The sequence below is a fragment of the Xiphophorus couchianus genome, chromosome 17 (assembly GCF_001444195.1).
Source record: "Xiphophorus couchianus chromosome 17, X_couchianus-1.0, whole genome shotgun sequence".
NCBI classification, from domain to species: domain Eukaryota; kingdom Metazoa; phylum Chordata; class Actinopteri; order Cyprinodontiformes; family Poeciliidae; genus Xiphophorus; species Xiphophorus couchianus.
Genome location: NC_040244.1, coordinates 11,867,236 through 11,894,914, shown reverse-complemented (window position 1 = coordinate 11,894,914; position 27,679 = coordinate 11,867,236). Strand labels below are relative to the sequence as shown.

Genomic DNA, 27,679 nt, shown 5'->3' with positions numbered 1-27,679 from the left:
TTTAAAGCATGACTCACACATTCCTGCACATTCCTGAATAATTTCAACACACTGTCAGTTGAAAAAAAAACCCCTTCAAAGATCACCAGCAGATGACGTGGCTGCTCAAATCAACCAGGTTTACGAATCATTGGAACTCAAAAACCGTGGAGTCCACTTTTCCACAAGATTCTAGGACCTTAATTTTCAAATAAATGCAAATTTGACTTTCTTCTGAAAGTCAAGCTTGGGAACAGTCCAATTATCTTTTTCTTCTTAACTCAAGTAAGAAGACCCTTATGACATTGTCACTTATTTGGTCATGGTTTAAGACCAGGCATGGGACGGTTCTGGCATGTCTGTGTGGTTGGTCTTTATGGGTTGAGTGCAAGTGTAGAATTAACAAGCAGCCTCACGGTCATCCAAGTTAATAGAAATAAATAAACACTTACAAATATTATGCTGTGTAATTAATCTACGTCATTTTCAAAGTTGTGCTGTACTGAAGTAAATTAACTTCACTGAGAAATATTCCTCGAACATTTTTGTCTTTGCATTAGTCATAAACAAACTGAAAATCCAGTTGAGTTAGAAAAAGCACATCGTTTATTTTTCTCTATATCTATGAGGTTGAATCCTATAATGTCATAAACGTGAACAAATGGAGTGGCGAAAATGGGGTTCCTTTCACTCAGCTCATTCACTTTGTTACGTCGCATCGATCGGAAATGGGAACATGTTTTCATTGAGTCTCATCAACGAGGGGAATCAAAAGAGCGACGGAACAGCAGTGAGACTACTTCCGCTAATAACAAAAACTGCTAGCCCGAATGGATCTGAAGTGTATTGTCTGGTCTTAGCTTTAGCACGCATCTAAAAAAACGGACCATATGTTAGTGGATTACTCTGAAGACCCACATATAAGTATTTTACGACTGACCCAATGTGTAGCTGCCTGTACTGTTGAGCGCTATAAAACAATCCGCCTGCTGTTAGCTTACATGCTAACGCAGCGGTTGCTTTATCACGTCGGTTGACATTAGTTCGTTGTTATCCGTTATAAACATGACCTGAGACTGACTGTGACCCGGATCGAAAGTTATAACCATTTATAGACGCATCTGATTTCCAGACCAGACAGCTTTCTGACCAGGTGAGATAATTGGGCAACAGGTCGTGTTGTGTTTCACCTATCAGTCTCAATTAAATAGATCGGCTGTGGTTCTGAATGCGATAACTAACTCCCGTCATTTATGTAAAGCAAGTGGAGAAAAAATGATTGATATGGGTCTGAAAGAAATCTCTAACACATTCAATTTGTTCAAGTTTCTATAAACTAGAGTAAAACTGTCGCTCTGCTTTCTATGCGCTTTTGTTGTCTTGTGTTTTTCAGATTTTACGCACTCCGCGGGTTTGCAAAATGAAGATGTTCTCAGTAGCACACAAGACGGTCTTCGTGGTGGACCACTGTCCCTACATGGCCGAGTCCAGTCGGCAGCAGGTGGAGTGTGACGTGCTAACGAAGAGCCGAGCCCAAGGGGTCATTCCTCTGGCCCCCGTGTCCAAGTCCCTGTGGACCTGCGCGGTGGAGTGCTCCATGGAGTACTGCAGGATCCTCTTCGATGTTTACCCAAAGGACAAGCTGGTTGGATTCTTTCTGATTTGTTCATTTTTGTTTAAAAAGATCATTTTAATTATCTTTTCACAACTTGATTTAAAAAAAAAACCCTTTTGGTCTTAAAGTTTCAGTATAATAACTAAGTCCATTCTTTTCTGCAGTAACAATTCTTCCTCCCGATGAAAACCTTTATGAAATATGTTTAAAGAACTTGTGTTGCTACCTCTTACAGGTGAATTATATTGTGAGTGACTCAGAGTTCCACATATTAAACACATGGAGGCGAGAAGATCAGAGCACCCATGAAGTAAGCTTCTCTACCTGAATGGGCTATTTTGAACATTGTCACGTTTTCAAAAAGAAACAAACTTAAAAGTGGATCTCTTCTTTTGATTTCCAGCTAATGTCGGCTCTGGCAGCTGTCGGGCCACCAAATCCACGCGAGGACCCGGAATGCTGCAGCATCTTGCACGGCCTGGTCGCCGCCGTGGAGGCGTTGTGCAAGATCACGGAGCTGCAGCATGAGAAGCGCACGGCTTTAATGGACACAGCGGAGAGAGTGGCCAACAGAGGGCGAATTATCTGCTTAACTAATGCTAAAAGGTAAAATAACAGTAGACACTGCTTGGGTTCTATAGAGCTACTTCCTTGCACAAGTGCACTTTTAAATTTAGGCAGACTTGAATAATTATCCAAATAACTAAGGTTTGTGGTTTCGGTAAGTACGAATTTGGTGTGTATTACTTGAGATTAATCTCCCAAATTTAGTAGATTAATCTAATTATGGAAAAAATAAATGATGGACGTCATCACAGAATCAGGAGTTTAACCACAACTCCCTGCATGCCAGGTGCAATGCACGATAACAAGTGATCCTCAACCCAACATGCATTTTTAAAAAAAAGAAAAAAAACATGATCAGAAAATAGAAGTTAAAAGCAAAAATCTTCGCCGTTGGACCAATGCCAAATACAAAGAAACAAAACATGATGATGGGAAGTCAAAATGAGACACGAAAGACCGTTATTGCTACAAAGAGATGAAAGTAGTTTTTTGGTAATTTGTCACATCTGTTTCTTGCTCCGTCAGTGATACTCATGTGCGGATGTTGGAGGACTGCATCCAGGAAACCATTTCAGAACAAAACAAGCTGGCAGCAGGCTCCGACAGGTCTGTAGCCAACAAGCTTAATTTGGTTAAATTAGCTTTATATGTACGGTTAAGTCAGTTTTACCCAAATGTGATGCCTGTCTGTTTTATCCGTATGGGCTTCAGGTTGATGGCCATCCAGCAGTGTGATCTGGTTCTAGTCCACATCTACCCACAGGGGGAGGAAACATTGGTGTCGGACCGACCCAAGAAAGAGGTGGGTGAGACCCCGGGGGGCTAAGTGTACATATTGCACACACGCACACCCCCACACACACAAACTGCTCATCTGCTACTATTACAACACCGCACTGTACCGTGTCTTCCTCAGATCTCCCCGCTACTCACTAGTGAAGTTCACAGCGTGCGTGCTGGGAGACATCTGGCTTCTAAACTCAACATTTTGGTCCAGCAGCACTTTGACTTGGCCTCCACCACCATAACAAACATCCCCATGAAGGTAAGGGACCTGCTTCTGATTCCTTTTGTGTGTACTTTTGTTCACCAACATAAAACTTTGACGTGTTTTGTTCTTGCTTCTAGAAAAAAAAAAGTTCAGATCACTGTGTTTGGTTATTTTCCTCATTATATTGCTTGTATTTCTGTTACTTCCTCCTTTCTAAAGCACATTGTTTTCCTTTTGCTTGCTGAATCGTCGTAACAAATCTCTCCAGCCCCGTCCTTTTTTGTTCAGCCCATCTGCATGCTGATATGACTGTGAACGTGCTGCTGGTTTCATGCTGTATTTTCTGTTTTGCTAGCCCACATTAAATGTTTGCGAACAGGTTAGTACTCTGATCACACACACATCAAAGTACGCAATAGGGAAGAGTTCACAGCATGTAGCTCCGCTGCTGAAACTGTCATTTTTGGTGCCGAGGCTCAAGTAGAGAACAGGCAACGTTGGTCTGAAAGTGTTTACTGTTCAAGAGAGAGAATTGACCTTATTTGTGACATTTTCTACCAGATTAAAATGTAACAACAACCTTGATTATGTAGCTGTTGTGCGTAAATGTGACCAGCGTTGCCTCCTCTGAGTTACTTACTGCCATCAGTGTGTAGTTTTCCAATCCAGCTCTGCTCTGTTTTCCCTTCCTCTCAGTTATTGTCCTTCAATGGAAAACTCTTTATTTTTCCCCCATTCAGTGTGTCCATGTGCTCCATTGTAAAGTCCAATGGAGTCCTGGCCAAATGTACAGTACACTGCAAAAATATTCAGCCTCTTTCAGACCCCTTACTGCGATACCCCTAAATAAAATCCAATGCAATCCAAAGCTTCAAACATTTCACAGAAGACTAGTTTGCCCCTCATCTAAAAATGCAACAAGTATGGTACAACTGCTTATAACCATAAGACATGACCAGTGTGAGAATGAGAGCATTAATCAAAGAAGCAGCCAAGAGGCAGAACAGCCATTAATCAAACCTTTATTGAAGATGGGAAAGAAGAAAGCTATTATCGAAAGAAAACTATTACAGTCCTGTTTGCAAATTGCCTCAAACCAAGTAGGAGATGCAGACAAAGCATGAAACAAGGTGCTTTTTGACCTTCATGCAACTAGCAATGTGAACACATCATCTGTGTACATTTGAGGCCAGGATGAGTTCATGGGAAGATGAATGGGAAAAGTCCACAGCCAAGGCTGTAATAGAAAGCATTCTCATGAGTTAGAATGGCCTAGTCAAAGTTCAAACAGAATTTCAATTCACTGGATAAAATCTGATACTGTTGCTTTCCAAAGTTGATGGAAACATGCCCCAAAACACCTAGGTTTGCATCTTATGCAAAAAGTAGGCATTCAAGTTTTCAAACCAGTGTATCGTATTCTTTTTAGTTTATACTTTAGAAATACTTTTGTTTTTCTACAATATAATAAGTTAAATGTCGTGGTTGTAACATAAAGGGTAGAAGCAAGTTAGGATGTTTGAATACTTTTGCAAAGTTCTGTACATGGTTGAGAAATCTAAAGCAGTTTCTTTGCCTTTTGTGTGTCAAATCAAATCAGACTCGATCCCAAACACACGACGCCGTTTTTCCTTCAAAGCTGCTCATCAAACGGTTCCCTGAGCAATAATGTTTCTTTTACTTCGCCCGTCCTTGTTTCTCCTTTTGGATACATGAAATCAGCAAGCAGAGTTAATGTTTGCCTCTGCATATCTGTGTATGCTCGAGCCCTAGTTTTCCAGTCTCACCCGTGTTTGTCACTTTGTTTTGCGGGTGGACAGGAGGAGCAGCACGCCAACACGTCGGCGAATTATGACGTCGAGCTCCTGCATCACCGAGACGCACACATTGAGTTCTTCAAAAGCGGTGGGTCTTTATGCCTCACAGGACTGTGGGTTGAAGTAGTTAAACCAAATGCTTTCAAGTGTGATCCGATAATTGCTATTTGGGGTCTGTATTCTGCAGGGGACTTGCACATGGCGGGAACAAGCACTAGAGAAAATGGAGTGAAAGAGACGATGACGCTGAAATGGTGCACACCCCGGACGAACAGCATCGGTGGGACCGATCGACACGAGTTTTATTGATTTTTATACTTATCTGAAATACTTTTACTCATCTCCAAGGGGAAACGGCGTATTTGATCAATTTGAAACCTTCATTTCGCTTTCATATTGCACAAAAGTGTAAAACAAAATATCGCATAAACGACGTAATTATTCAATTAAGTAACACTGTTTGTCTGAAGGCAAAATAAATGGACAACTAAGCCAAACGGATATCTAAAAGTTTTGCAGCAGATCAAACTATTCTGCAGCAGATTAATCTTTTGCTTGAAACAAAGAAATACACCTGACCTCAATTATACCGTACGTTCATGTTCCTGTTTTAGCAGTTTAAATTCCTGATTTTAAGCATCTACATATCATTAAATTAGCGTGAAGCAGCTATAACTTAAGAAAATAATGCATAGTGCTTTACGTCGTAGAACACAGAATTTCCCGCATCAAAGTTATGTTAATGAGTGTAATAATTATAAATACCTTAACAACTTTTCGATTTTTTTATTTACCTCTGCAGAACTGCATTATTGCACAGGAGCCTACCGCATCTCCCCTACAGACGTAAACAGTCGTCCGTCGTCATGCCTGACAAACTTTCTTCTTAACGGTGAGCTGCGGAAACCTGTCAATCTCTTTCAATGGCGCTGTTCTCAAAAAATTTACATTTTATGATTGCTCCTTTTTTTAAATTATTATTTTTTTTGCTCATAGGGAGATCAGTGTTACTAGAGCAGCCTCGAAAGTCGGGGTCTAAGGTCATCAGCCACATGCTCAGCAGCCACGGAGGCGAGATCTTCCTGCATGTCCTCAACAGCAACCGCTCCACCTTGGAGGACCCGCCCTCCATCAGCGAGGGCTGCGGCGGCCGAGTGACGGACTACAGAATCACCGTGCGTTCAGCTCGCTGCACCCGCGCTGAAATGTGACACACGATTTAACCTCAGCGTTGCCGTTTTCCCTCAGGACTTTGGCGAATTTATGAGGGACAACCGGCTCACTCCTGTGGCGGAGGCTTCTCACGATCCTTCAGGGAAACTGCCGGTAGAAAGGGCCAAAGCTCAGCTGGAACGTTACACCAGATACTGGCCAATGATCATCTCCCAGACTACCATCTTCAACATGCAGGCGGTGAGTATCACTCGGAAATCTCTGTTTTTTTTATATTCACATATAATCAGCATTTAGAGATTTGTGTATGCGCTTTTGTTTATCTCCACCAGGTGGTCCCATTGGCTAACCTCATAGTGAAAGAGGCTCTCACTGAGGAGGACTTGCTAACCTGCCAGAAAACCATCTACAACCTGGTCGACATGGAGAGGAAGAACGACCCGCTCCCCATTTCTACAGTCGGATCCAGAGGCAAAGGCCCCAAGAGGCGAGCTTTCTAATTTAGCATCCTTCATCTAGAGCAGGGATGTCAAACTTTTACTCATTTTGCACCATTACAAGATCATGAATGTTCCTAATGGGCTGGGTTTGCATTTATAAAGCCATAAACAAATTAAAATATTAATAAATAACAGCCTCTGCATTCGATTAGTACTTCTTAAAATTAAGTCTGATTTATTTGAACATCTCTTAACATTGATCAGTCCCTCCAGGATATCCCAATTGTTTGTGATTTTTTTTTTTTTTTTGCAATTAAAATCACAGATTTTGTGATGCTAAGTTAAAAATATTTGCGGTTATGTATGACGTTATCAATCACTGACTACAACTTGACATCAAGTCAGGCTGAGGCAGCAGTGAAGCAAAAGTAAGAAATACTGCCAGCTGCAGGTGGGAGTTAGCAGCAACTAAAACACAATGTGTTTTGTTTTTTTTACAATTTTTGCAAAAAAAAGTTGCAATAAACTCTCAGTTATGCATTAGTGCGAAAATTGGCAGGGACCTGTTGATTCTGGATTCCAAAACGCTGGAGGGACGAATTGATGTAATTTGGTGTCTGATGTCTAAAGAGCCACATAAAAAGCTACGACAGGCTGGATTTATGCCACAAACAATCCAATTATTAAAAGTTTAGTCAAAATTTGCTGGAGAAGCGTCTGCGAACAGCAAGTTCTCAATTGGATTTACTGTAAGGTTTGGACTTTGACTAGGCACTTTACTCCGTCTAACCAGAAATGAGGGTGAATCACATCAGTGATGAGTTTGAATTGCTGTCATTGGCAGGGATGAGCAGTACCGCATCATGTGGAACGAGCTGGAAACGCTGGTGAAGACGCACGCCGGCGCCACCGACAGGCACCAAAGAGTTCTGGAGTGCATCATCGCCTGCCGCAGCAAACCTCCAGAGGAAGAGGAGAGGAAGAAGAGAGGGAGGAAGAGGGAAGAGAGGGAGGACAGGACAGAGAAAAATGGCAGCAAAGAGGCAGAAGATAAAAGCTGGCAGGAATCTGAAAGGTGAGTGTGACGTTTCCTGTCTGCATGTGCAGCTCTTACTCATCGTCTCCTCTGATGTCTGATTATTCTCCTCTCTCCTGCAGACTAAAGGGTTTGCTGGAGAAGGAGGATCAGGAATCCGAAGTGATCAAAGATTCCCCGGACTCACCGGAGCCGCTCAACAAGAAGCCTCGCCTGATCTCAGAGGACGTTCAGCCTCCAGAGAGAGCAAAAGGTTCCAACACTTAACTTTCACACCAAAACCAAAACAACCCACCAACAAACAACAAATCCTGATTGTTTCGTTTTTTTCCTCTCCTCAGGTCCTGCCACACTCCTCAGCATGTGGACCAATCGGATCACTGTGGCCAATTCTAGGAAGCACCAGGAGTTTTTTGGAAGAGCAAGCTCGGTGAACAGCAAGTTTGAGTTGTACCAGCACCTGAAGGAGGAGAACGGGTAAGCTTTAAAACCAGTCCGACCCCCACTGTCATCCTTCCTGCTCTTGTGGGCTGCACATGCAGTTTTATTGTACTATTTGCAGGATGGATGCCCATGAAAATGGAAAAGCTACCAGATGATTGTCCAATTGATCAGTTTCTCTGGCAAAGACTCTGACGTTCTCCAATACGGACAATAACTGAATTGGATGGTGAATTGTAACAATAAATTTCTAATTTTTTTACGCATCATTTTGTAGATATGATCTTTACATACTGTACTATTCAATAAAAGCTGTCTGTAGAAAACAAAAGTTTGCTTTTTTTATAAGACACAATATTGTTACCACACAAAAAAATTGCATAAGTATACAAGTCGCAGTTCTTTGAAAGTTACTAAATATTTTTGAGCAGCAGAGGGAGCAGTGGACTCAATATATCCCTCCAACTGTGGTAGACAAAGATACTAAAAAAGGTTTAATCTCACCTAGAGGTTTTATCACATATGAATCTAAAGGAAAGAGGTGGTATTTGTAACTCTTCTTTTAAATTTTTGCTAAATATATGTGAAAATATTCTCAGCTTGTGCTTAAGGTTCTGTTTATTGAATGACAGATATCAGCAGTGAAACATTCACAGGCGTAAATAAAATTTGGATTTGCGGGATCACACCTATTGACGTATATTTAGTGAAAGTGAAATGGCAGCTAAAACTAAGAGTGATGATGTCAGATGAGACTAAAAGTAAGTTTTGAGGCTAATTTATCAAAATGTTATGTTGGATTTAAAAGTAACAACACACACATAACCTTGAAGTGCTAAGCTAGTAGAGGCATAAAAGACTCGCTGGTATAGTTTATTTTGTGCTATTATATATTTATAACTGTATTTCTCTAGTTCTTTTTAATTTATTTTACTGGTGTTGATGCTTTTTTGTTTATAAACTTTTATTTATATAGCTATGAAGTACTTTAAACTATATGATTAATGCACATAATCATTAAAAACATCTCACAGCTCTGTTTCAGCTCAATGCAAACTATTTGGCCTTGCCTATTGTAGAGGAATATAATTATATAAATAGTTTAAAATTATGTTGTTTTGCTGCTTCGCATTAAGAAACAAACACCTTGATTAATACACTCAACAAAAATATAAATGCAACACTTTTGTTTTCGCTCCCATTTTTCAACTTGTTGGATTATCTCAGCAAAGCAGTAGTGCTCACTATCAAACATTTAGACAGATTTGTGGACAACATTTGAAAGAAATGGTAATATTGTTTATCTGGAATGAATTTTAGATCTTTGAGTCCATCTCATGAAAAATGGGAGCAAAAACAAAGGTGTTGCGTTTATATTTTTGTTGAGTGTAGTTTTTCTGATGGAGCAGAATTGAATCCAGGAGGTCAAATAGTAATTCTCGGAACTTCCAAATACATATTTACTGTAAAACGGAGTCAGAATTAATGTGCTGGGCAGTATCGCCATTGGTCAAAGCTTCCCAATACACCCAGTAGAGCTGGAACTGATGTCAGAAGCAGAAGTCAAGAGATTTGGGATTTCTGTAAAAACATAAATGTGACGTTTTGGTTCCGCAGATGTGTATTAAATCTCTTCCCGTTTTTGGCTATGAGCAGAAGGAATTTGTATCATTTCTTTATTTATATATTCCACGAGTTTAGGCACCCTTAAATTCATCCATACTATATAAGACCATATGTCCTCCCTGTTATTCATGCATACAGTTCTTATAATTAACTCATTCCAGCATATGATCTGTGTGACTAACATCCAGAACAACCACATACATTCACATAGGAGTGAACAGCAGCAGACATATCTCATGTACTCACTGTGGACCGACTGTCTGACTAACTGTGGTTGGCTCTGTTGGGTCCAGTCCAGATGGGGGGGGTTTCCCGGTGAGGTCACGGGGTCAGACGACTGGTGAGCGATTCTGCGGAAGGCTTCGTGGAAGTCGCACGGTGAGGGGCCAGGGTCAGTGGGAGTGGAGGGAACCAGTGCAGAAGTCTGAACAAAATCTCTTGACTGTTGGGGGCAAAAAGGATGATTTAAACCTGAACTGTTAAAGTCTTATTAATTACATGTTAAAAAAAAAAAACAACTACTGTATATATATATATATATGTATATATATATATTTTTTATATATATATATATAAATATTTAGCGCTACATATTTAATTTAGCTAGTATGCTAAGTGTTTAGCTCTGCTAACTTGTTTGGCTAGCATGATACATATTTTATTTCACAGTTAAAATTTGACTTAGCGACACATTCAGCTAAAATAATTTACTAACCAAAAATAAATATTTAGCAAAAAACTTTATCCAACAAATGCTAAGTGCTAAATTCTTTGCCACATTCATATCTCAAAATATCACTGCATATTCAGCTGACTTTTTAGCTACGTTTGTAATTTAGCTAACAAGCTAAATATTTAATCCAACCAAATAATTAAGTTTATAAAAAGGTAAATATTAGCAAAATATGTATCTTCATCTTTATTTTATGCTTAATATTTTATTTAAAAAGTATTAAGCATAAGTATTTAAACAAATAATTAGCTAAAAACAAAATTTAGCTAACATGGTAAATATTCTGTGATGGACTGGTGAAAAGTCCAAGTTTACCCCGACTCTCCAAATGCCTGCTAATGTACAGTAAAAACAAAAAGCTGACAGTAAAAAATACTTTTCAGTATCAAGTAACAGCTCATTTATTATAAGTCTGCGAAGGATCCATTTTACGCATGTTTTCATTACACTCCCATGAAGGCCTATTTTGGGGGGCTGACATTGTGCATAATTTTAAAAAATTCTGTGAAAATATTTGGGTGAAAAACGTCTTAAATCATGATTCGAATTTTCAGAGTAATCATAAAACATCAGAACATAAACAGTCATTTCTGTTGAGTTTTTTTTTTTTTTTTTTGGAATGCTAGCTTTACAGTTTTTATAAAATAACTGCATTGCAAACTTGAGCTGTTTTTTTTTCTTTTCCCTTTAGAGTCACAAAAGCAATAATCTTTCTAGAGGCAGTGATTTAAAAAACAAAAAAACAACGTTGGAACATTTGGCAAAGGTGTAACTTGGAACTTTTAAAAACCAGAATGTTGTTAAAACAGGTTCACATTAGTTCATGTGTTTTAACGTGGAGTTTGAAAGTGTCCTCCAGCCTGAAGATCCGACCACATTCCAAACACTGTAAGGACTTTTTGCTCGAGTGGATTTTAAGGTGCTTTTTCTGCGCTCTCAGCGTGGGAAAGGATTTCGGACACATTGGACACCGGTAGGGACTCTCTCCGGTGTGCCGGCGAGTGTGAACAGTCAGCAGGCATTTGGCGATGAAGCCTTTCCCGCAGTGTTTGCACGTGTATGGCCTCTCCCCCGTGTGATACCGCATGTGAAGCTTCAGCTCCCCGTTGGAGAGGAACGCCTTGCCGCACTCGGTGCACAGGTAGTTCTTCTCCCCTCTGTGCATGCGCATGTGCCTCGTCAGGTGCTGGTTGGAGGTTTTCCCGCAGATGTGACACTTGTAGCGCCGCTCTCCAGTGTGGACGCGCATGTGCAGGTCAAGGTAGGCCGAGGACCTGAACCCTTGGCCGCAGTGAGAGCACAGATACGGAGTCTCGCCCGTGTGGATCCGGTAGTGGACGATCAGGGACGATTTGGAGAGGTACCTTTTGTCACACTTGGCGCATTGATATGGAGGACCTTGGATGTTTGATGTTGTTACATTTGATAAGAGTTCGCTGGAAAGCTCACAATCCAGCCCCACGCTGGTGTTTTGAATGAAGTGGTCTTCAAAAGTGTCGTCTATCGGACTCAGGTGCTCCTGCCGGATGTGGTTGAGGAATGCAGACACTCTGGTGTCGGTGAAGGAACACATGGAGCAGCGATGCAGTTTTAAAGGTGTAGACATGACACCTAAAAGAGAGGAATAAAACAGCTCCAAATAGCTACACTTTCCAAATTAAAATTGTCATTTGAAAACTGCTTTATGGATTCTTTACTTTCTCTCTTACAATAAAACTACTTGATGTTAAATGTTTAACAAAAGCTAGTACAGAAGAAAACTGTAAGAGGGCAAATACTTCTGTAAAACCTGCCGTAATACACATCTTCATACATACTTGAGCAGTTGGCTGCTATCACACCATCGCTCTGTTTATCTTCCAGGTTCTCCAAGACTGAATTATCGTGCGTTTGGCTTTCATCATCGTCATCAGGAGCCGACCCTTCGCGTTGAACTGGTAGTTGCTGCCTCGAGTTCGCTTTCAGGTGAAGAGACAGCGAGGGTAAAAACATATTCTGAGCTTGAGGCAAGCCTGTAAGAGAAAAACATTTAAACCCCTTCAGACCAGATTTCTTTCTAGTGAGCAAAACATTTTTTTACTCCTCTTAAGCATAGAAATAAAGGGCAAAAAACACATTTTTTCTACAGTATGTCATGTTTTTATATGTTTTATATGGCTAAATGAGTCATAAAAACTTCTAAACTTTTTTCATAGTTTCATGTAGTACACTGCCTGGCCAAAAAAAAAAGTCGCCACCAATAAATGGTCACACTCTCTAATATTTTGTTGGACCGCCTTTAGCTTTGATTACAGCCCGCATTCGCTGTGGCATTGTTTCAATAAGCTTCTGCAGTGTCACAAGATTTATTTCCATCCAGTGTTGCATTAATCTTTCACCAAGATCTTGTATTGATGATGGGAGAGTCTGACCACTGCGCAAAGCCTTCTCCAGCACATCCCAAAGATTCTCAATGGGGTTAAGGTCTGGACTCTGTGGTGGCCAATCCATGTGTGAAAAAGATGTCTCATGCTCCCTGAACCACTCTTTCACAATGTGAGCCCCATGAATCCTGGCATTGTCATCTTGGAATATTCCATTTGGGAAGACAAAATCCATTGATGGAATAACCTGGTCATTCAGTATATTCAGGTAGTCAGCTGACCTCATTCTTTGGGCACACAATGTTGTTGAACCTAGACCTGACCAACTGCAGCAACCCCAGATCATAGCACTGCCCCCACAGGCTTGTACAGTAGGCACTAGGCATGATGGGTGCATCACTTCACCTGCCTCTCTTCTTACCCTGATGCGCCCATCACTCTGGAACAGGGTAAATCTGGACTCCTCAGACCACATGACCCTCTTCCATTCCTCCAGAGTCCAATCTTTATGCTCCCTAGCAAACTGAAGCCTTTTTTTCTGGTTAGCCTTACTGATTAGAGGTTTTCTTACGGCTACACAGCTGTTCAATCCCAACCCCTTGAGTTCCCTTCGCATTGTGCGTGTGGAAATGCTTTTGCGTTCACAATTAAACATACTCCTGAGTTCTGCTGTTGTTTTTCTTCGATGTGATTTGACCAAACGTTTAAGTAATCGCCGATCACGATCATTCAGGATTTTTTTCCGACCACATTTCTTCCTGGAAGACGATGGTTCCCCACCATCCTTCCAGTTTTTAATGATGCGTTGGACAGTTCTTAACCCAATTCTAGTAGTTCCTGCAATCTCCTTAGATGTTTTCTCTGCTTGATGCATGCCAATGATTTGACCCTTCTTAAACAGACTAACGTCTTTTCCACGACCACAGGATGTGTCTTTTGCCATGGTTGTTTAAGAAATGAGGAGTTACTCATTGCATCAGCTGGGGTTAAATAACTTGTTGCCAGCTGAAAGATAATAGCCTATGCAGTACTTATCCAATAGGAGGCTTGTACCTATTTGCTTAGTTAAATCCAGGTGGCGACTTTTTGTTTGGCCAGGCAGTGTATCTAATCTCAACTTTTAAAACTGGATGTTTGCTTTTTTATCAGTATACATGTCTGAATAGAGAATACATAATACAAAATATAGTTTTGACTTTAGTAATGTGTCGGTGAACTTTCAAATGCATTGACATGGTATTATTTGTAGTAATCTAAACGTATAACAACGGATTACACAGTTACCAAATAGTTGACAGAGCATCAGCTAGCTGGGTATTCTCATGTAATCTCTCATGTTTGATGAGCATCCTAGAAGCAGTTTCAGTGTGGCATACAGCACAGGTGGGTTTTACATTTGTTACAGTAGACATGAGTTTTTCCAGTGCATTATAGCTTCTTGCATCTGGTAGGCACTGACTTTTCCCCCCAGATTTTTGTGTGGTACAGACTGATAATTTCATCTAGCAGGACAACACCACCCATTGATTTGCTGCGCTGCTTGAACATCTAATTCCTGTTCTCACATGGCTTATTTCCTAGATCCAGGCACTCGAGATCGGATATCTCTTGATGTACAATCAATCGGAAAGTCTGAGAGTATTTTTTCTAGGCTGCTATAAACTTACATTAATATTTCTGATGGAAAACAGATACTCCTCCCTGTTTCTGTTTTCATACACATGCTCGTCTTGTCTGATGCCTGGGATTATTGGCTTAATCCTAGAAAATTATCCACTGATATTCCACTGGAATGTTAAACTAACCAAAACAATCAAAAAACAGCATGCTGATTTCATTTATATTCTTCAAAATTGTAGTGAATTACATTTGTTTGGATTTCCTGTTTGTTGCTCTTGGAAGTTCAGCAGCGTCCTCAGCTGTTCTGGATCCAAAACCAGCTTCCCACATTCTTCCATGACTGAGGGGGCGCTACTGAGCCACTCTGCAGTCTGTATCAGGCATTAAAATAACAACAAAAAAGCATCAACAAATGAAGATGACTCCAGCTTTGTAAAATGGAATAAATCCTTCTTTAATATGCAGCACCTTTTTTCAGCAACTCATTCTGATAGTTTACCTGTTTTATATCAGGAATGGGCAAGAGATTATCCAATCTGGAGATGAATTTCCAAACTAATCTTTGCAGCGTAGCTTCATACTGCTCTCCATAGTGTGTTGGGAAGACTTCCTGGGAAGACAACAACAACTAGCATGTTCGGTCTTTACTGAAACTGCAAAATCCTACTAGAATCACAGCGACTGTTTTAAGAGAATCCCACCTTGAAAAACCTCTTTCTTTCCTCTGCGTCCTCCAGCAAGGCATAAACAACTTCTACAAAATTTGACTTTGAACTCTCCAACTCATTCAGCTCCTTTAAATTAAGAGTCAAAACCAAAACAATGAAGTATGTTAGCCGTCTTCTGTGACGATAAGATGCAAACAGACATCAGGTTCAAAATGCTGACAATTAATGTAATTCACATTATTATCTCTCCGGTAAAGATGTGTAAAAAGTCTCAAGCTAAATTCATCTTTATTTGTGGCTCACACAACATATTTTTGAAAAAGAAAGCCTTTTAATTTGAATGCGGTGTCTAATGGTTGTTATGGAGATTTGATAAAGTGATTAAAATTCAAACTGGGCTCCTTGTCCAGTCTTGTTTTTTGTTCTTATAGGTGATACGGGCAAGTTTTGGTTATTAGCCATCTCATTACAGCCACCTTAGTCAAAAGGTGACGTCTTCTCTCGTCTTCCCACGTTAAAGAATGAGAGATTAAGAGCCATACCAATAAAGATTGATTCAGATCAACTAAAAAAGGAAAAATGTATAAAATAAAAACCTCCTACGAACCTCCTGACCGCAGTCGGCATTCATCTTGAGATCTTGAATAATCCTCAGGTGAGGTTGGATGTTCAGCAGGTTCGCTGTGCTCCGACTCTGACACAACTCCAGCACAAACTGGAACAGAAACGGAGATATAGAAGTGCTCATTGTTACGTTTTTACTCCTACAAAACATGAGTAAAAAGCAGTAAGATGTGGCTGTAGTTACCCTCGCCCTCAGTCTGAGCAGGAGCTGAACTCTTTCTCTGGCTGTAAGCAGCTCTGGAGACAACTCCGTCACCAGCACCACCAGCTCCTCCACCTTTCGGTAGTGTGGAGCGTTGCCGCTCTGGATCACCTTCCAGGCAAAGGCACACATCAGGCGCAGGGTGGGAACCAGGAGGCACAGAGACGGGATGGACAAGTCGCACGCTGCGAACAAGATGACATCCTAACATGAGGAGATGAGCATCGATGTCTCAATGTGAAAGAAACTTTCTTTTCTTGAGAATCGCTAAGACAGAAACATTCAAACTTCACTTTTTTATTAGTATTATTTTCTCATTTATTACTACAGTTATCTTTTGCAAAGTTGTTTTTATTTTACAGATGCAGATCTCAATTATTTAGACTGACATTTAGTTCAGTAAGTTGGTTCAGAAAGTGAAATTTATTTATAAATTACACGTTATCGCTCAAAAAGTGGCATATTTTAAGCATTAATTTCTGTTAATGGTTATTATGGATTATAGTTTAGATGAAGCAGACGTTTTATATACAAAGGTTATGTTATGGCCATGTTACCGTCTACGCAATCATTAGAAAGGCAGCTGACTGTTTTCTAGCATCTTATCACCCTCTAAAAAAGAATACAGAAGCTACAAAGAATGACATACGTAGGCATATTACTGGAAAGTTGAGTGGAAGGAAAAACTGTGACAAGTGAAACAAATAGCACAAGTATAATAACTGGAAAGTTGGGTGGAAGAAAATTTATTTTAATATACATATTAACAAAAAGCTGAGAGGAAGGGAAAATGTTAAGAAAAAGCTGCACAAGGATATTAACTGGAAAGTTCAGTGGAAGGAAGGAAATGTGAGTGAAAAAGATGTACAACCATATTAATGGAAAGTTGAGAGGAAAAAAAACTAACACAAAAATGTACACAGGCACAGTCAGTGAAAGTTTATTGAGGAAAAACTGCTTAGAAAAAGGTGTGAGGACTTCTAACAGTAAGCTGAAAGGGAAACGTGCGGAAGAAGCAGGTGCATAAACAAAGCTAACCACAGACATGAACCTTTATGAAGAAAGGTTCATAAAATCATTAGAAGAAAGACTGATAAGGTGTGGACAATGGATGGAGACACTTTGAATCAACTTTCTTGAACAAATAAGCCTTCTGATAATATTCTAATTAACTAAGATGCACCTGTGAATAACCTGTAAATTATTTTTCTGTGTTTTTCTGTCTGTAATAAAACAATACCTTCTAGTCGTTCAGGTTGTTCATGCTGTGAGGTCTCCACAGACGACGGCCTGGACTCCGTTTCAGGCTGGTGGCAACGGAAAACATTCTCCATGATGACGAACCACCTAGTCTTTTGTGCTTTGGAGTCCTTCTGCTCCTTGATCCTCTCGTACTCTTGTTTGAGCAGTCGGAGTTTGGTCCTGCACTGACTGGTGGTCTTATCGAAGCCCTGAGTGGCGAGCTCGGAGCTCAGCTGGGCGTACACCCTCTGGTCGTCCTCGGTGGATTTCAGCTGATCCTGGACATGCTCCTCTGCCCACTTTGTCAGCAGAGCGTCAACTTCCTCCGTTGTCCAAAGAGTGTGCGAAAAATCTATTGGAAACAACAAAGCGGACATAAACCCTGAACCTCTCTCCTAAGCGTTCAGCCATCAAACGCTGCCGCTCACCTTCGGGGGGATTAGAGGCCGTCAGCACGGCAGACAAGTTACGCTCTTTGGAAGCGTCTCCTTCGGGGAAGAGAACGCTATCCATGATGGCAAACCAGTCGCTCTTGTCGTTCACGTTTGCCCCCTCCTGCTTCAGTTTGGCGTACTCCTTCTTCAGCTTGTCCACTTTCAGACTACACTGCTGGGGCGACTTGGCGAAGCCGACCTGAGCCAGCTCATCGCTGAGGTACGTGAAGACTTCGTCGTTTTCCCCTGAGGCGGGCAGCTGCTTCTGAATGTTTGGCTGCGCCCAGAGAGTGATGAGCACCTGCACTTCATCAGCAGACCACCTACATTCATCTGTGAGATTTGGAAGAAGAAGAAGGAGAGGAAATGTTTGATAGAAATTTATGGATAATATTTCTAAGGTGGTCAAGATTTAAACATAAAACTCTGACACGGTAAGGGTGGATGGGTAAATGGATGGAAGAATGAAATTGATGCTTTCATTGATTTCTCCACTAACCCTCAGCCTCCATATCCCCTTCACTTGGCCCTCCTAATAAAGGATTCAGAGTTTTGGAACATTTCGACGGCGCACCCTGAGAACCAAGGACTTCATCCAGAATCCCAAACCACGCAGTCCTTGCCCAACCAACATGCTGGCTGTTCTTCACCCTCCTGTAGTCCTGCTTCAGTTTCTTTATTTTCTCCTTGCATTTCTGTGCCGACTTGCTAAATCCCAGCGACGCCAGTTTGGCGCTGAGGCTGTTGTAGACGGCGTTGTTTCTCACGTTGCGGCGGAGCTCCTCCTGGATGACCGGATTGGCCCAGTAAGCCAGCAAAGCCTGGACCTCCTTTTTAGACCAGCTGCATGTGTGGACGTCTGTTTAAATGACACCAGGTTGCACAAACTCAGTATTCATAAAAGTGCAATTTTGAGCTCTAAATAACACATAACACAGGTTTTACAGAAAATTATATTACAAACAAAGTTAGGATTTTTTGTAGCTTGTCTTTGATCTAAAAAGGGTCAAAATTATTCAAACGTACAACTACAAACTTCTACATTAGTCAGTATGCTCTTCATCCATATTGAACGTTTCGGGTTATATGGTTAAAACCTGGACAAGACAATGACCTCAAACACAAATTGAAAATAGTTTTTATAATGCATAAAACCCTCAACCCTCTTGGATAAAATTTTTTTGATAAGTTATCACTTGTTGTGTTTTTGGAAATAGAAAGCATCCTAAACAAGGAGACAGATACTGTTTTAACCTTCTGTTTTCAGGGCTTTTATACCTACATTTTCGTTTTTTCACATGGCTGGTTGCAAACATGTCAGGTGCCTGCTGAGCGGAGGAGGAACCTGCAGTGCTTGTCGATGGCGTGCCGTCTTCGATTCTGACTACGAAGAAATCCGTTTCTTTCATCACGTCGGAGGGTGTGGGCGCTGGGTCGGGCTCGGAGAAGGTGTCAAAATCATTTGTCGAAGGGGAAAAACCTGCAATAAAAGCGCATTAAAAGCTAATAAGCTTCGCCTGCTGGAACCTGCGGGTGGATGGATGTTTACTTCTGATTACCTTGACAGTTCTCTTCAAACAAAACTGGTAGAGCGGGCTCTGCTGAGGACCGCTTTGGGGTTTCTGGACGTTTTTGTACTGAAGCGCCAAGAACCTGATCAATGATGTCAAACCATATATTCTTCCCACCGTCCAAGTGATTGCTGTTCTTGATTCTCCTGTAATCCTGCTTCAGCTTCTTCAGTTTCTCCTTGCACTTCTGCGCCGTTTTGTTGTACCCGAGCGACGCCAGCTTGGCGCTGAGGCTGCTGTAGACGGCGTTGTTCCTCACGTTGCGACTGAGCTCCTGCTGCACGGCCGGATTGGCCCAATGCGTCAGCAGCGTCAGGACCTCTTTCTTTGACCAGCTGCACGTGGGCTTATCTGAGAAAAACAAAGGCGATACAGCCAAAGGCGAAGAGTCGATTGGTTCTCGGGTCAAGCGATCCCCTTCCACTGCAACACTCCAGACTGTGTCTTTATTTACACCGCTATGATGGAGTATTCTCACTTTTAGAGACAAATCTGTCCTTGATCTTACCTCTTCTCCTTCCCACAGCGGTGGGTGGCCACATGGCTGAAGTCTGCAATAAAGCCTCAACCTCCCCGTTGCTTGTGCACGGAGTATTAGAGTCCTCCACTTTAATGGGGTAGAAAGCAGCATCCTTTGTGATTTCTGGTTTTTTAAGTCCTTGGAAACTTGTGGTGAAGGAATTGGGAATATTTGTCACAACAGATGGATCTACAAGGGGACAAAAAGGATCAAATGTGTGTTAGTTTTGGCTGTCTTGATGCACACGATATAAAATGTGCCCAGGATGTGAATTTTGGAATTCACTTAAATTTTGACATTCTCCAACTTTTTAATATACATATCAATTAAAAGTATCAATTTGTGTCCCTGCAAAAATTCTGTAATTTAGTTCCATTTAAAATTACTTTGGTTTTGCATCGCAAAACAATTTGATTCCTACTTTTATTATTCTTTCCTTATTAAAATATTTTCAAAATTCCATGGTATATTGTTTTCAACACAGCGGAGATGCCCGTTTCCCCTTAATAACTTTGAACACTCACATAAAGTCTGATCATAATCAATGTTGTTGAGAGAATAAACATGACTCGTGGCTAAACATACATACATATTTCTTGAATGGTGATGAATAAAGTTAATAATGACATTTAAAAAACATAAAATTGAATGTCGATTCATAACATTTCAGTACCTGTTCTTAAATTAACATTTTTGTGCCAAGGGGATAAAAGTGGAGCAATATATTTAAAATTGACAGCGCACAAAAAAATAATTAAGAAAAAGAGAAGTCAATGATGCGTTTTCGTTTTCTATGTTTTTTATTTTATTTATTTTTTTATAAATCTATTCATTGTAAACGATGTTAATTTCAACGGCTCTTTAAGAGACAATTTTCGTATCTTGGGGCACAACATGCAAGGGAACCTTAAGAATTTAATGAATGATCAATTTCATAAAGAAGGGATGAGATAATCAGTTTCTAACGGTGTGTTGGGCTTTTAGTGACTGTTGTTGTTCTAACAATATATTCACAGCATCACCGTCCTTTATGATACAGTCTAAGCGTCAGAGCAATAAAAAGGGTGTTTCAGACAGGCTTGTCTCTAAGGTTTGACTGACATTTCCCTATAAACCTTCTCATTGCTTATCGATATCGCCAACTCACGTTGAATTTTCTCCTCCGACCACAGGGAGAGGAGCGCCTCGGTCTGTTCGGGAGACCAGCTCACCGTTGGCTCCATGTCCGCTTCTTCTACCGTGAATACAAAGCTTACAAAATACTGATAACGAATACAAAAGATTAATGTGGAATGTTTTCACTTTTTTTTTTTTTTTCAAAATGGCGCCCAGTTTTCTGGTCGCTTTTGTTACGTATTGGGACACGAGCCAATCAGAACGAAAACGTATCCGTCGCCTTGACTTCAGCTGTTCCATTGCAGCGATACGTCAACGTCGCCGCCATCTTGGTAGAGGATGCCCTCCTCCCCACAGAATACTAGCCTGTTTTATTGCATACTGCTATTCTGCATTATATTTGTAATACAAGATAGCAATGTTTAATTTATAACATAAAATGATTAAAAACTACAATCATTCAAGATGGCACTCTGATTAATTAATTTAAAATATACACAAAGAGATTAATTAATTAATTAAAAATATACACAAAGAGCTACAACCCAGAGTAACACTGCTATACAAATATTGAATTTGACAAGTAAAATAAGGTTCAATTATAACTGAACAGCTGCTAGTAGCTATGGATTTTCTTTGATGCTACTGCAGCAGAATCTCGCCCAAAACATCCCAGGTTAACTGTTAGTTGTTTTTTTTCTGGAAACATAACTGAAGCAGCTCTTGCTCCGATTAACTCAGTAATCTGTGTTTTCTTAACACAAAAACTCCTGGACCGCTGCTTGTGACCCCTTTCTGTAATTTCAAGCCCTGCCAGTCTGATGGTTTTTGGTTCTGCTGGCGGTTTCCTTCTGTTGAAGGGAAATGATTCTTTGAGTGCTATGTGGTCATGCAGCAATCTGCAGAGCATTTTCCCCACTTCTACTGACATTACAACTAACCATTACCTAGTGGGAGTCCATTTCAGAAAGAATTATAAGATACATTAGAAAAACAGTTATTTTACTATTTATTAATTTTTTTACAGCATGAAAAACAAAAATACTCAGAACAAGCATATTATGGCTGGGGTGTATATAGTATATAAAACTGCTTACACATAATTTTAATGACACAATTGCTGTGATAAACTTTAAACTAATCAATTTCTACTGTTTAGGTAATAAAATAGGGAAAAAAACAACTGATACATAGATCAAAACAAAAAGGCTCTTGGCATTCAGCAAAAACAGAAAAGATGAAATGTTTACATCAATGATTGAGTACAGAATATTGATGAAGAAAGATTTCCACCAGAATAGAGAATTAAAATGCTTTCTTTTTCTGCCACAGCCTTTTTAATACACAGAAAACAAAAATTATCTACAGTCACACGTTTTGAAAAACAAGTATTGTTGGATGCTCACATTACAAGCTGACTATAAAAATGCAGCCTTCTGCTAAAGATGATGTTGGATTTTTATAGAGATGCACCAATTAGCAAAGAATTATAAACCTACTGATTTCCCTTTATTGACTGATTTCTGAATGCATCAACAAACATAATTAAAAAACAGATGAAGACTCGGGATCTGTGGTTTGATGTATAAGGGGAATAATCTCCCAAGTTCTTCATTTCCTGTTGGATTCACAAAATAAGTATATCAAAGTAACTGCTGTACATCTGTTTTCTCTAAAGTGTTGTCTTCATCAGAAAGAAAAAGCATGATCAGTGCATCAATTTTTTTTAACAACTTCCAAAATCACATTTTTAAAATTATTATTCAAACAATATATTCTGATTCATCAGCCAGAGTCAGCTAAATTTTGCCTGTGAAAAATCAGATCCAGACGGTTCCATTCAGTAAATACACCCAAATTACCTTTCATCACTTTCTGTCCACGAATGAATCACTCAACATTCATTTGAGTTTATTAAAATCATAATCTGTAAATGTTAAGAACAGTCTTTAATGCCTTAATGGGGATAAAATGTAATTCTGTAAATTTTGCAGGATCCAAATTTATGACCTTGTACAAAGATGATGCACTGTATTTTTTTGAGCTACAGTTCTTACAGGAACAAAAAAGGCCTGATATGTTCATAATTTATTTATTTTACTAAACTTCCGGCATCTACCCTTTTGTTTGTGTTTGCATTACTAAAACAAACTCTGACCCATGCATTATTCATGCATGAGCACACATAAGAGCCACTCGATTTACTCTAAACTCTAACTATAATCTTAAGATTCAGTTGTCTTTTAATCAGCCACGTGTTTTCAGTCATAAATCCACATACTGAGCTGCATCTTTAAGTTGGCGCTGAATAGTAACTGTTTCCATTGACCTATCTGAGCAGCGATCAGCAATAAGCTCGGATTAGGGGACTCTCATTCATCATGTCTCCTTCAATAGTTGTCATCGCTGCCCTCTTCTTCCTCGTCATATTTCTTGTTCAGCGACTGCTTCTTGTGCTTTCCCCTCACCCTCCGCTTGCCGGCAAAATCAGGGTTTGCCTCCTTCACGTGGATCTGCTCGTGCTTCCTGAGCAGGGCGGGAACCGTGAACCCTTTCCCGCACGTCTCGCATGTCCAGGGTTTCTTGCATGAGTGAGTCCTTTTGTGGACGTTGAGGTGGGACGCCAGCTTGTAGGTCTTCCCGCACACGTCACAGTTGAAGGGGCGCTCGTTAGTGTGCAGCCGGATGTGGACCTTCAGGTTTCCGACCTGCGTGAAGCTCTTGTCGCACAGTGGGCACCGGTAGGGCCTCTCTCTGGTGTGGATTCTCAGATGAACTCGCAGGCAGTACTTGCTGGAGAACTTCTTCTGGCAAACAGGGCATGGGATCTTCGTTTTAGGCAGGTGGTCGTGTTGGTGCCTCTTCAGGTCGGACAGGTACACGAACGTCTTCCCGCATTGGGAACAGAGGTACTGGCGTTCGCCGATGTGGTAGCCCATGTGTCTCTTCAACAGACTGGGGACCAGGAATCGCTTCCCGCAGCGCTCGCACATGTGCGGGCGATCCCGGGTGTGCCAGCGCTCGTGGTTGGAGAGTTTGAATGACGTCGGAAAGGTTTTGCTGCAGTGCTTGCAGGGGAACGTCATCTGGCTTGTGTGACACTCCATGTGCCGCTTGAAGTAGGTGGACTGCGTGAAGCCCTTATTGCAGATGTTGCAGTAGAAAGGCTTCTGTCCGCTGTGGGCGAGGATGTGCTTCGTCAGGGTCTGCAGTTTGGCGAAACACTTGCCGCATTGGCCGCAGGCGTAGGGCCGCATTGTGCTGTGCGTCTTCAGGTGGTTGTTGAGGAATGCCTGCGTGCGGAAGCTCTTGTTGCACGCCGAGCATTGAAAGGGCTTCTCTCCCGTGTGAATGCGCTCGTGGTCCATCAGCTTGGACTGGTAGGGGAAGCTCTTATCGCACACGGTGCAGCTGAACCGATCAATCAGGTGCCTCAACTGCTTCTTCCGTCTGATGCTCGGCCTCGGGTCGTCGTCATCGTCGCTCAGTCTGCCAGGAGGAAGGGGCGGCAATGCTGGGAGAGACATGGAGTTTGTGGCGATCTGTGACACCCACTGATGTAAAGTGACTCGATGGGTTTGAGGCTTTTGGTTGTCTTTTGTTAACGTGGAAGAAGGCTTGACGGGGACTTGAACAACCCTGAAAGGGATTGATGTCAGAGGCAGCTGCTGTAACTCTGGTTGCTCTGACGCTGCTGGTGTTTCATCTTTCTTTTCTCCTTGAGGAGTTGTTGCCGCCTGCTGCTGCTGTTCAGAACTTTTTTCCGGCTGGTTTTGCACTGATGCTGTGACATCCTTTTCCTTTGCTCCATTTCCATCCGCTGTTTTGTAGCCTATTAGCCCTTCCTGCTGAGGTGCGTCGACGGAGGGTGCCGGGCTCGAAGCATCATCTGAAAGACCTCCACCATCTTCGCTGTCACAGGGAGAGGCAGGGCTGCTTTCCATGACTGCGACCTCTGGTTGCTTTTGTGGCTGTTGCTGTGGCGGTGGTGGAGGTGGTGCTTCTACTGGTTTGGGCATGAAAGCCAAAGAGGAGAGCACACAGTCGCCCACTGAAGTCGAGACAGTTGCTGCAAAAAACAAAAACAACCAAAAAAGTACAATGAGCCATTATTTCTCCTAATAAGTTTCTTCTTTGTCACCAAAATCGCCAACAAAATGAACTAAAAGTGCTTTTCTAAAATATTTTATGCCCTCCAAAAGAAAAGAAAAAAAATCACATTTACATTACAGGCCTAAACTCTAATGTTTGAAAACTATGTAACCCTTCCTTCCAATTAAAAACCATTTGCTACATTATATTGGTTTATATCATAAAATCCCAACTCTGTGGTTGTGTTTGAAAAAATATACCTTTCACACCAAGGAGTCCTTTGCTCTGATGGTGCTGCAGAAGAGTCTTTAGATCGCCACGGTCAGGGATGAACCCCCCACATGCATCAAGAACAGTTGCATCCGTTGAGATCATGGCACCAAGCTACAGCAGGAGTACCAAGAAGTGGAAGTTATTAGTACATTTTCAGGACAAACGGTTTTGTAGTAATTTTTCTGTATGTTCTTGCAGATTTGATCTATTCTAATTCTGATTCCTTAAAAAAAAGTTAACTGCAGAGGGTAAATTGCTGAGACGCTAGGTGTGCATACTTGAGACAAATTGGGAACGGGAAGAAGTTGCTCCAGTTTGCACACCAGGCCAGCAATCAAGGCTTGCAGTGCCGTGTCAAACTTGACGCCGTACTGAACAGGGAACATTTCCTGCAAAAGATGTTTCAAGTATCAATCAAGCACGGAATAGAACTGGATCTGCAGACAATATAAGAGACAATAATAAAAAAAACAAGTTCCAACACATATCAAGTCATACCTGAAAGAACCGTTTCCTCTCAGTGGGATTTTTAAGCAGATTCTGGATCAGAACCATAAAGTTTGTCTGGGATTTCTCCACCTCTACATCCTTCTAAGGGATAAAAACATTCTGTCAGATTTTATTCATGCCATATTATCCTGGTATACTGTGTTTAGTTGGAATACACAGTATATTCTACAGAAGTAACAAGTCGCATGCATACCGCCGAGGATGTTATCTTTAACCTATTTATAAGAGTCTGAATAGTCTTGGAATCTGGTGGGCCGTCATTCTGAAGCAGGTCCAAGATTATCTAAGTGGTTGAACAGAAATACAAATATAAAATTGGTGAGAAAATAAATAATCTGAGAGTTCTGTTGTAGGCATAAAAAAAAAAAACTCACCCTTGCTCTTAACCCCAGGATAAGTTGCGCTGTCTGCTTGAAACTCAGAAGCTCAGGAACAATCTGCGTCACCATGGTCACAAACTCCTCCACTTTGCCGTAATGCTTCACGTTCCTCTGCCGTATGACCTGCCATATGTACGAATAGGTCAGCTGCAGCGGGGAGGCCAGCAGGCGGAGGGAGGCCAGAGGAAGGGCACCTCCTGTTCAAAGACATTTCAGCTGCAGCGTTACATGTGATGGAGTTACATGTGATGGAGTTACATGTGCAATGAGAACAACCACACAGATGTATGATGAAAAGCTCAATAATCAAGAAAACTAGGTTCTGGCAAATAATCCGTTTCAAATATACATACTTTTCCTGACACAAACTTTAAGGCTTTCAAAGCAATTTATAAAGTTTTTTTTCTTTTTAAATAGTTATAAAACATCCACTTAGCTGGGTTTCATTATGAAGTCGCAAAATCAAGTTGACAATTTGTGGCAGGACTTGAAAACTGATGTTTATATTTTTCATACAATCTGATTGAGCCTTAGCTACTTTGCAAAGAAGAATGGACAAAACATTTAGTCTCTAGATCTGCAAAGCTGATAGAGACACCCCAGAACGCAAGCAGCTGAAAGGTGGCTCTACAAAAGGACTCAGAATTGATTTAGTGAAATGCACGCCACACTTTTCAGATTTCTATTTACAAAAACCGCTTAAAAAACAAGAATTTTTCTTCCAAGTCAGAGTTCTGTACCGTTTTGTTTTGGTCTGTTTCAAGGTAAAGCCACGTGCCGCCGCAGGGGGCGCTGCAGCAGTGGCCAGGGTGAGTAGAGTTGTTTTTGGAAAAAGTGCACGCCTGCGTGTGCATGTGCAGCGATGGAGAGATTGAGCGCGCCAAGCTAATGTCATACTTCAAACTTTGCAAGCAGACATCAGTCCGCCTCACTGACGTGATGAGCCGTTTCTGGAGATGCTTTACAGCTGGGCGGAGCGCGAATTTAGATGGCTTCATTTAAACGACAAAAAAAAAAAAGAAAAAAATCACAAAGCAGCCAAAGCTTGATAGTTGGCTGACTTGCTTATTATGCATCTCCAGCAAAACACGGAACAGACGTGTGATTGTTTACGCCGCTGAAAAGGAGAAAACAGTCTTCTTGCAGCAGATGGAGCTTCCTTCATTTTCTTATTTTACACCATTCTTGGCGGCAGCTACAGTTAGCTTAGCAACTTACCTGTTGTACTGGACCGTCTGTCCATACTGGCCTCAAAACGCGCGGCTGGGTCAACCAACTGACCGACGGCTCAAAACAAACTAATAACACAACAGGCTATCCTTAAATATAATAGTTACAATTATTTAACCGCCTTATCTCGGGCGTCAAGCCACGAAGAATAATGGCGGCCACTGGATTCCAGCCTTCCAAAACAAAAGCCTGACTACTTCCGCCGGATGTTCCTGTACAAAATAAAAGCACAGTCTTTTGAGTATGTGATGGGAGTCTCGGCTTTTTTCCCAAGATCCTGATAATTTGGCTCAAAACAAAGTTCCAAATTATTCCTCATAGATTCTGACATAATCAAGTGTGTATTCGTAAAATAAGAATACACATATAAGTGCATCATCAAAAAAGTATAACAGGAGTATTTTTATACACTTGAA

At 41.1% G+C, this 27,679-nt stretch overlaps 3 protein-coding genes across 4 annotated transcripts; 1 reads left to right on the top strand and 2 right to left on the bottom strand.

Annotated features, from left to right (window-relative positions):
* Positions 1–744: 744 nt before the first annotated feature.
* Positions 745–8,390, top strand: ints13 (integrator complex subunit 13). The gene is made up of 17 exons (XM_028044239.1): positions 745–1,132; positions 1,373–1,624; positions 1,830–1,904; positions 1,998–2,200; positions 2,687–2,767; positions 2,873–2,963; positions 3,078–3,206; positions 4,973–5,057; positions 5,157–5,249; positions 5,772–5,861; positions 5,966–6,144; positions 6,218–6,382; positions 6,475–6,629; positions 7,427–7,657; positions 7,741–7,871; positions 7,960–8,095; positions 8,181–8,390. The coding sequence occupies exons 2-17, from the start codon at positions 1,400–1,402 to the stop codon at positions 8,215–8,217; spliced, it is 2,106 nt and encodes a 701-aa protein (XP_027900040.1). The 5' UTR covers positions 745–1,132; positions 1,373–1,399; the 3' UTR covers positions 8,218–8,390.
* Positions 8,391–10,791: 2,401 nt separating this feature from the next.
* On the bottom strand, positions 10,792–20,993 carry LOC114161225 (uncharacterized). Its single transcript, XM_028044410.1, has 14 exons — positions 20,810–20,993; positions 19,651–19,851; positions 19,131–19,493; positions 18,854–19,051; positions 18,071–18,430; positions 17,566–17,904; positions 17,136–17,489; positions 15,878–16,080; positions 15,677–15,784; positions 15,103–15,195; positions 14,901–15,011; positions 14,649–14,772; positions 12,236–12,430; positions 10,792–12,029 (listed from the first exon to the last, which is right to left on the bottom strand). Exons 1-14 carry the CDS (start codon positions 20,883–20,885, stop codon positions 11,230–11,232), a joined length of 3,525 nt encoding a protein of 1,174 aa, XP_027900211.1. The 5' UTR covers positions 20,886–20,993; the 3' UTR covers positions 10,792–11,229.
* Positions 20,994–22,083: 1,090 nt separating this feature from the next.
* On the bottom strand, positions 22,084–27,460 carry LOC114161193 (zinc finger protein 3 homolog). Of its 2 annotated transcripts, none has more exons than XM_028044356.1 (7): positions 27,252–27,460; positions 26,028–26,230; positions 25,847–25,936; positions 25,642–25,731; positions 25,422–25,532; positions 25,131–25,254; positions 22,084–24,847 (listed from the first exon to the last, which is right to left on the bottom strand). In XM_028044356.1, exons 1-7 carry the CDS (start codon positions 27,274–27,276, stop codon positions 23,169–23,171), a joined length of 2,322 nt encoding a protein of 773 aa, XP_027900157.1. In that variant the 5' UTR covers positions 27,277–27,460; the 3' UTR covers positions 22,084–23,168. The 2 variants fall into 2 exon arrangements, with proteins under 2 accessions (XP_027900157.1, XP_027900156.1); XM_028044355.1 differs by having other exon boundaries at positions 25,642–25,734; positions 27,252–27,459.
* Positions 27,461–27,679: the final 219 nt, after the last annotated feature.

What these genes read in the sequence shown, in the direction of transcription:
- ints13 (XM_028044239.1), top strand. Translation starts at nt 1,400, where the DNA reads ATGAAGATGTTCTCAGTAGCACACAAGACGGTCTTCGTGGTGGACCAC. An exon ending in TTTACCCAAAGGACAAGCTG is followed by an intron (nt 1,625 to 1,829) that starts GTTGGATTCTTT and finishes TACCTCTTACAG; the next exon opens with GTGAATTATATTGTGAGTGA. An exon ending in TGACGGACTACAGAATCACC is followed by an intron (nt 6,145 to 6,217) that starts GTGCGTTCAGCT and finishes GTTTTCCCTCAG; the next exon opens with GACTTTGGCGAATTTATGAG.
- LOC114161225 (XM_028044410.1), bottom strand. Translation starts at nt 20,885, where the DNA reads ATGGAGCCAACGGTGAGCTGGTCTCCCGAACAGACCGAGGCGCTCCTC. An exon ending in AGGGGATATGGAGGCTGAGG is followed by an intron (nt 17,905 to 18,070) that starts GTTAGTGGAGAA and finishes CAAATCTCACAG; the next exon opens with ATGAATGTAGGTGGTCTGCT. An exon ending in ATGCCGACTGCGGTCAGGAG is followed by an intron (nt 15,196 to 15,676) that starts GTTCGTAGGAGG and finishes CTTAATTTAAAG; the next exon opens with GAGCTGAATGAGTTGGAGAG.
- LOC114161193 (XM_028044355.1), bottom strand. Translation starts at nt 27,276, where the DNA reads ATGGACAGACGGTCCAGTACAACAG. An exon ending in CCGTTCCCAATTTGTCTCAA is followed by an intron (nt 25,255 to 25,421) that starts GTATGCACACCT and finishes CTCCTGCTGTAG; the next exon opens with CTTGGTGCCATGATCTCAAC. An exon ending in AGGACTCCTTGGTGTGAAAG is followed by an intron (nt 24,848 to 25,130) that starts GTATATTTTTTC and finishes TGTTTTTTGCAG; the next exon opens with CAACTGTCTCGACTTCAGTG.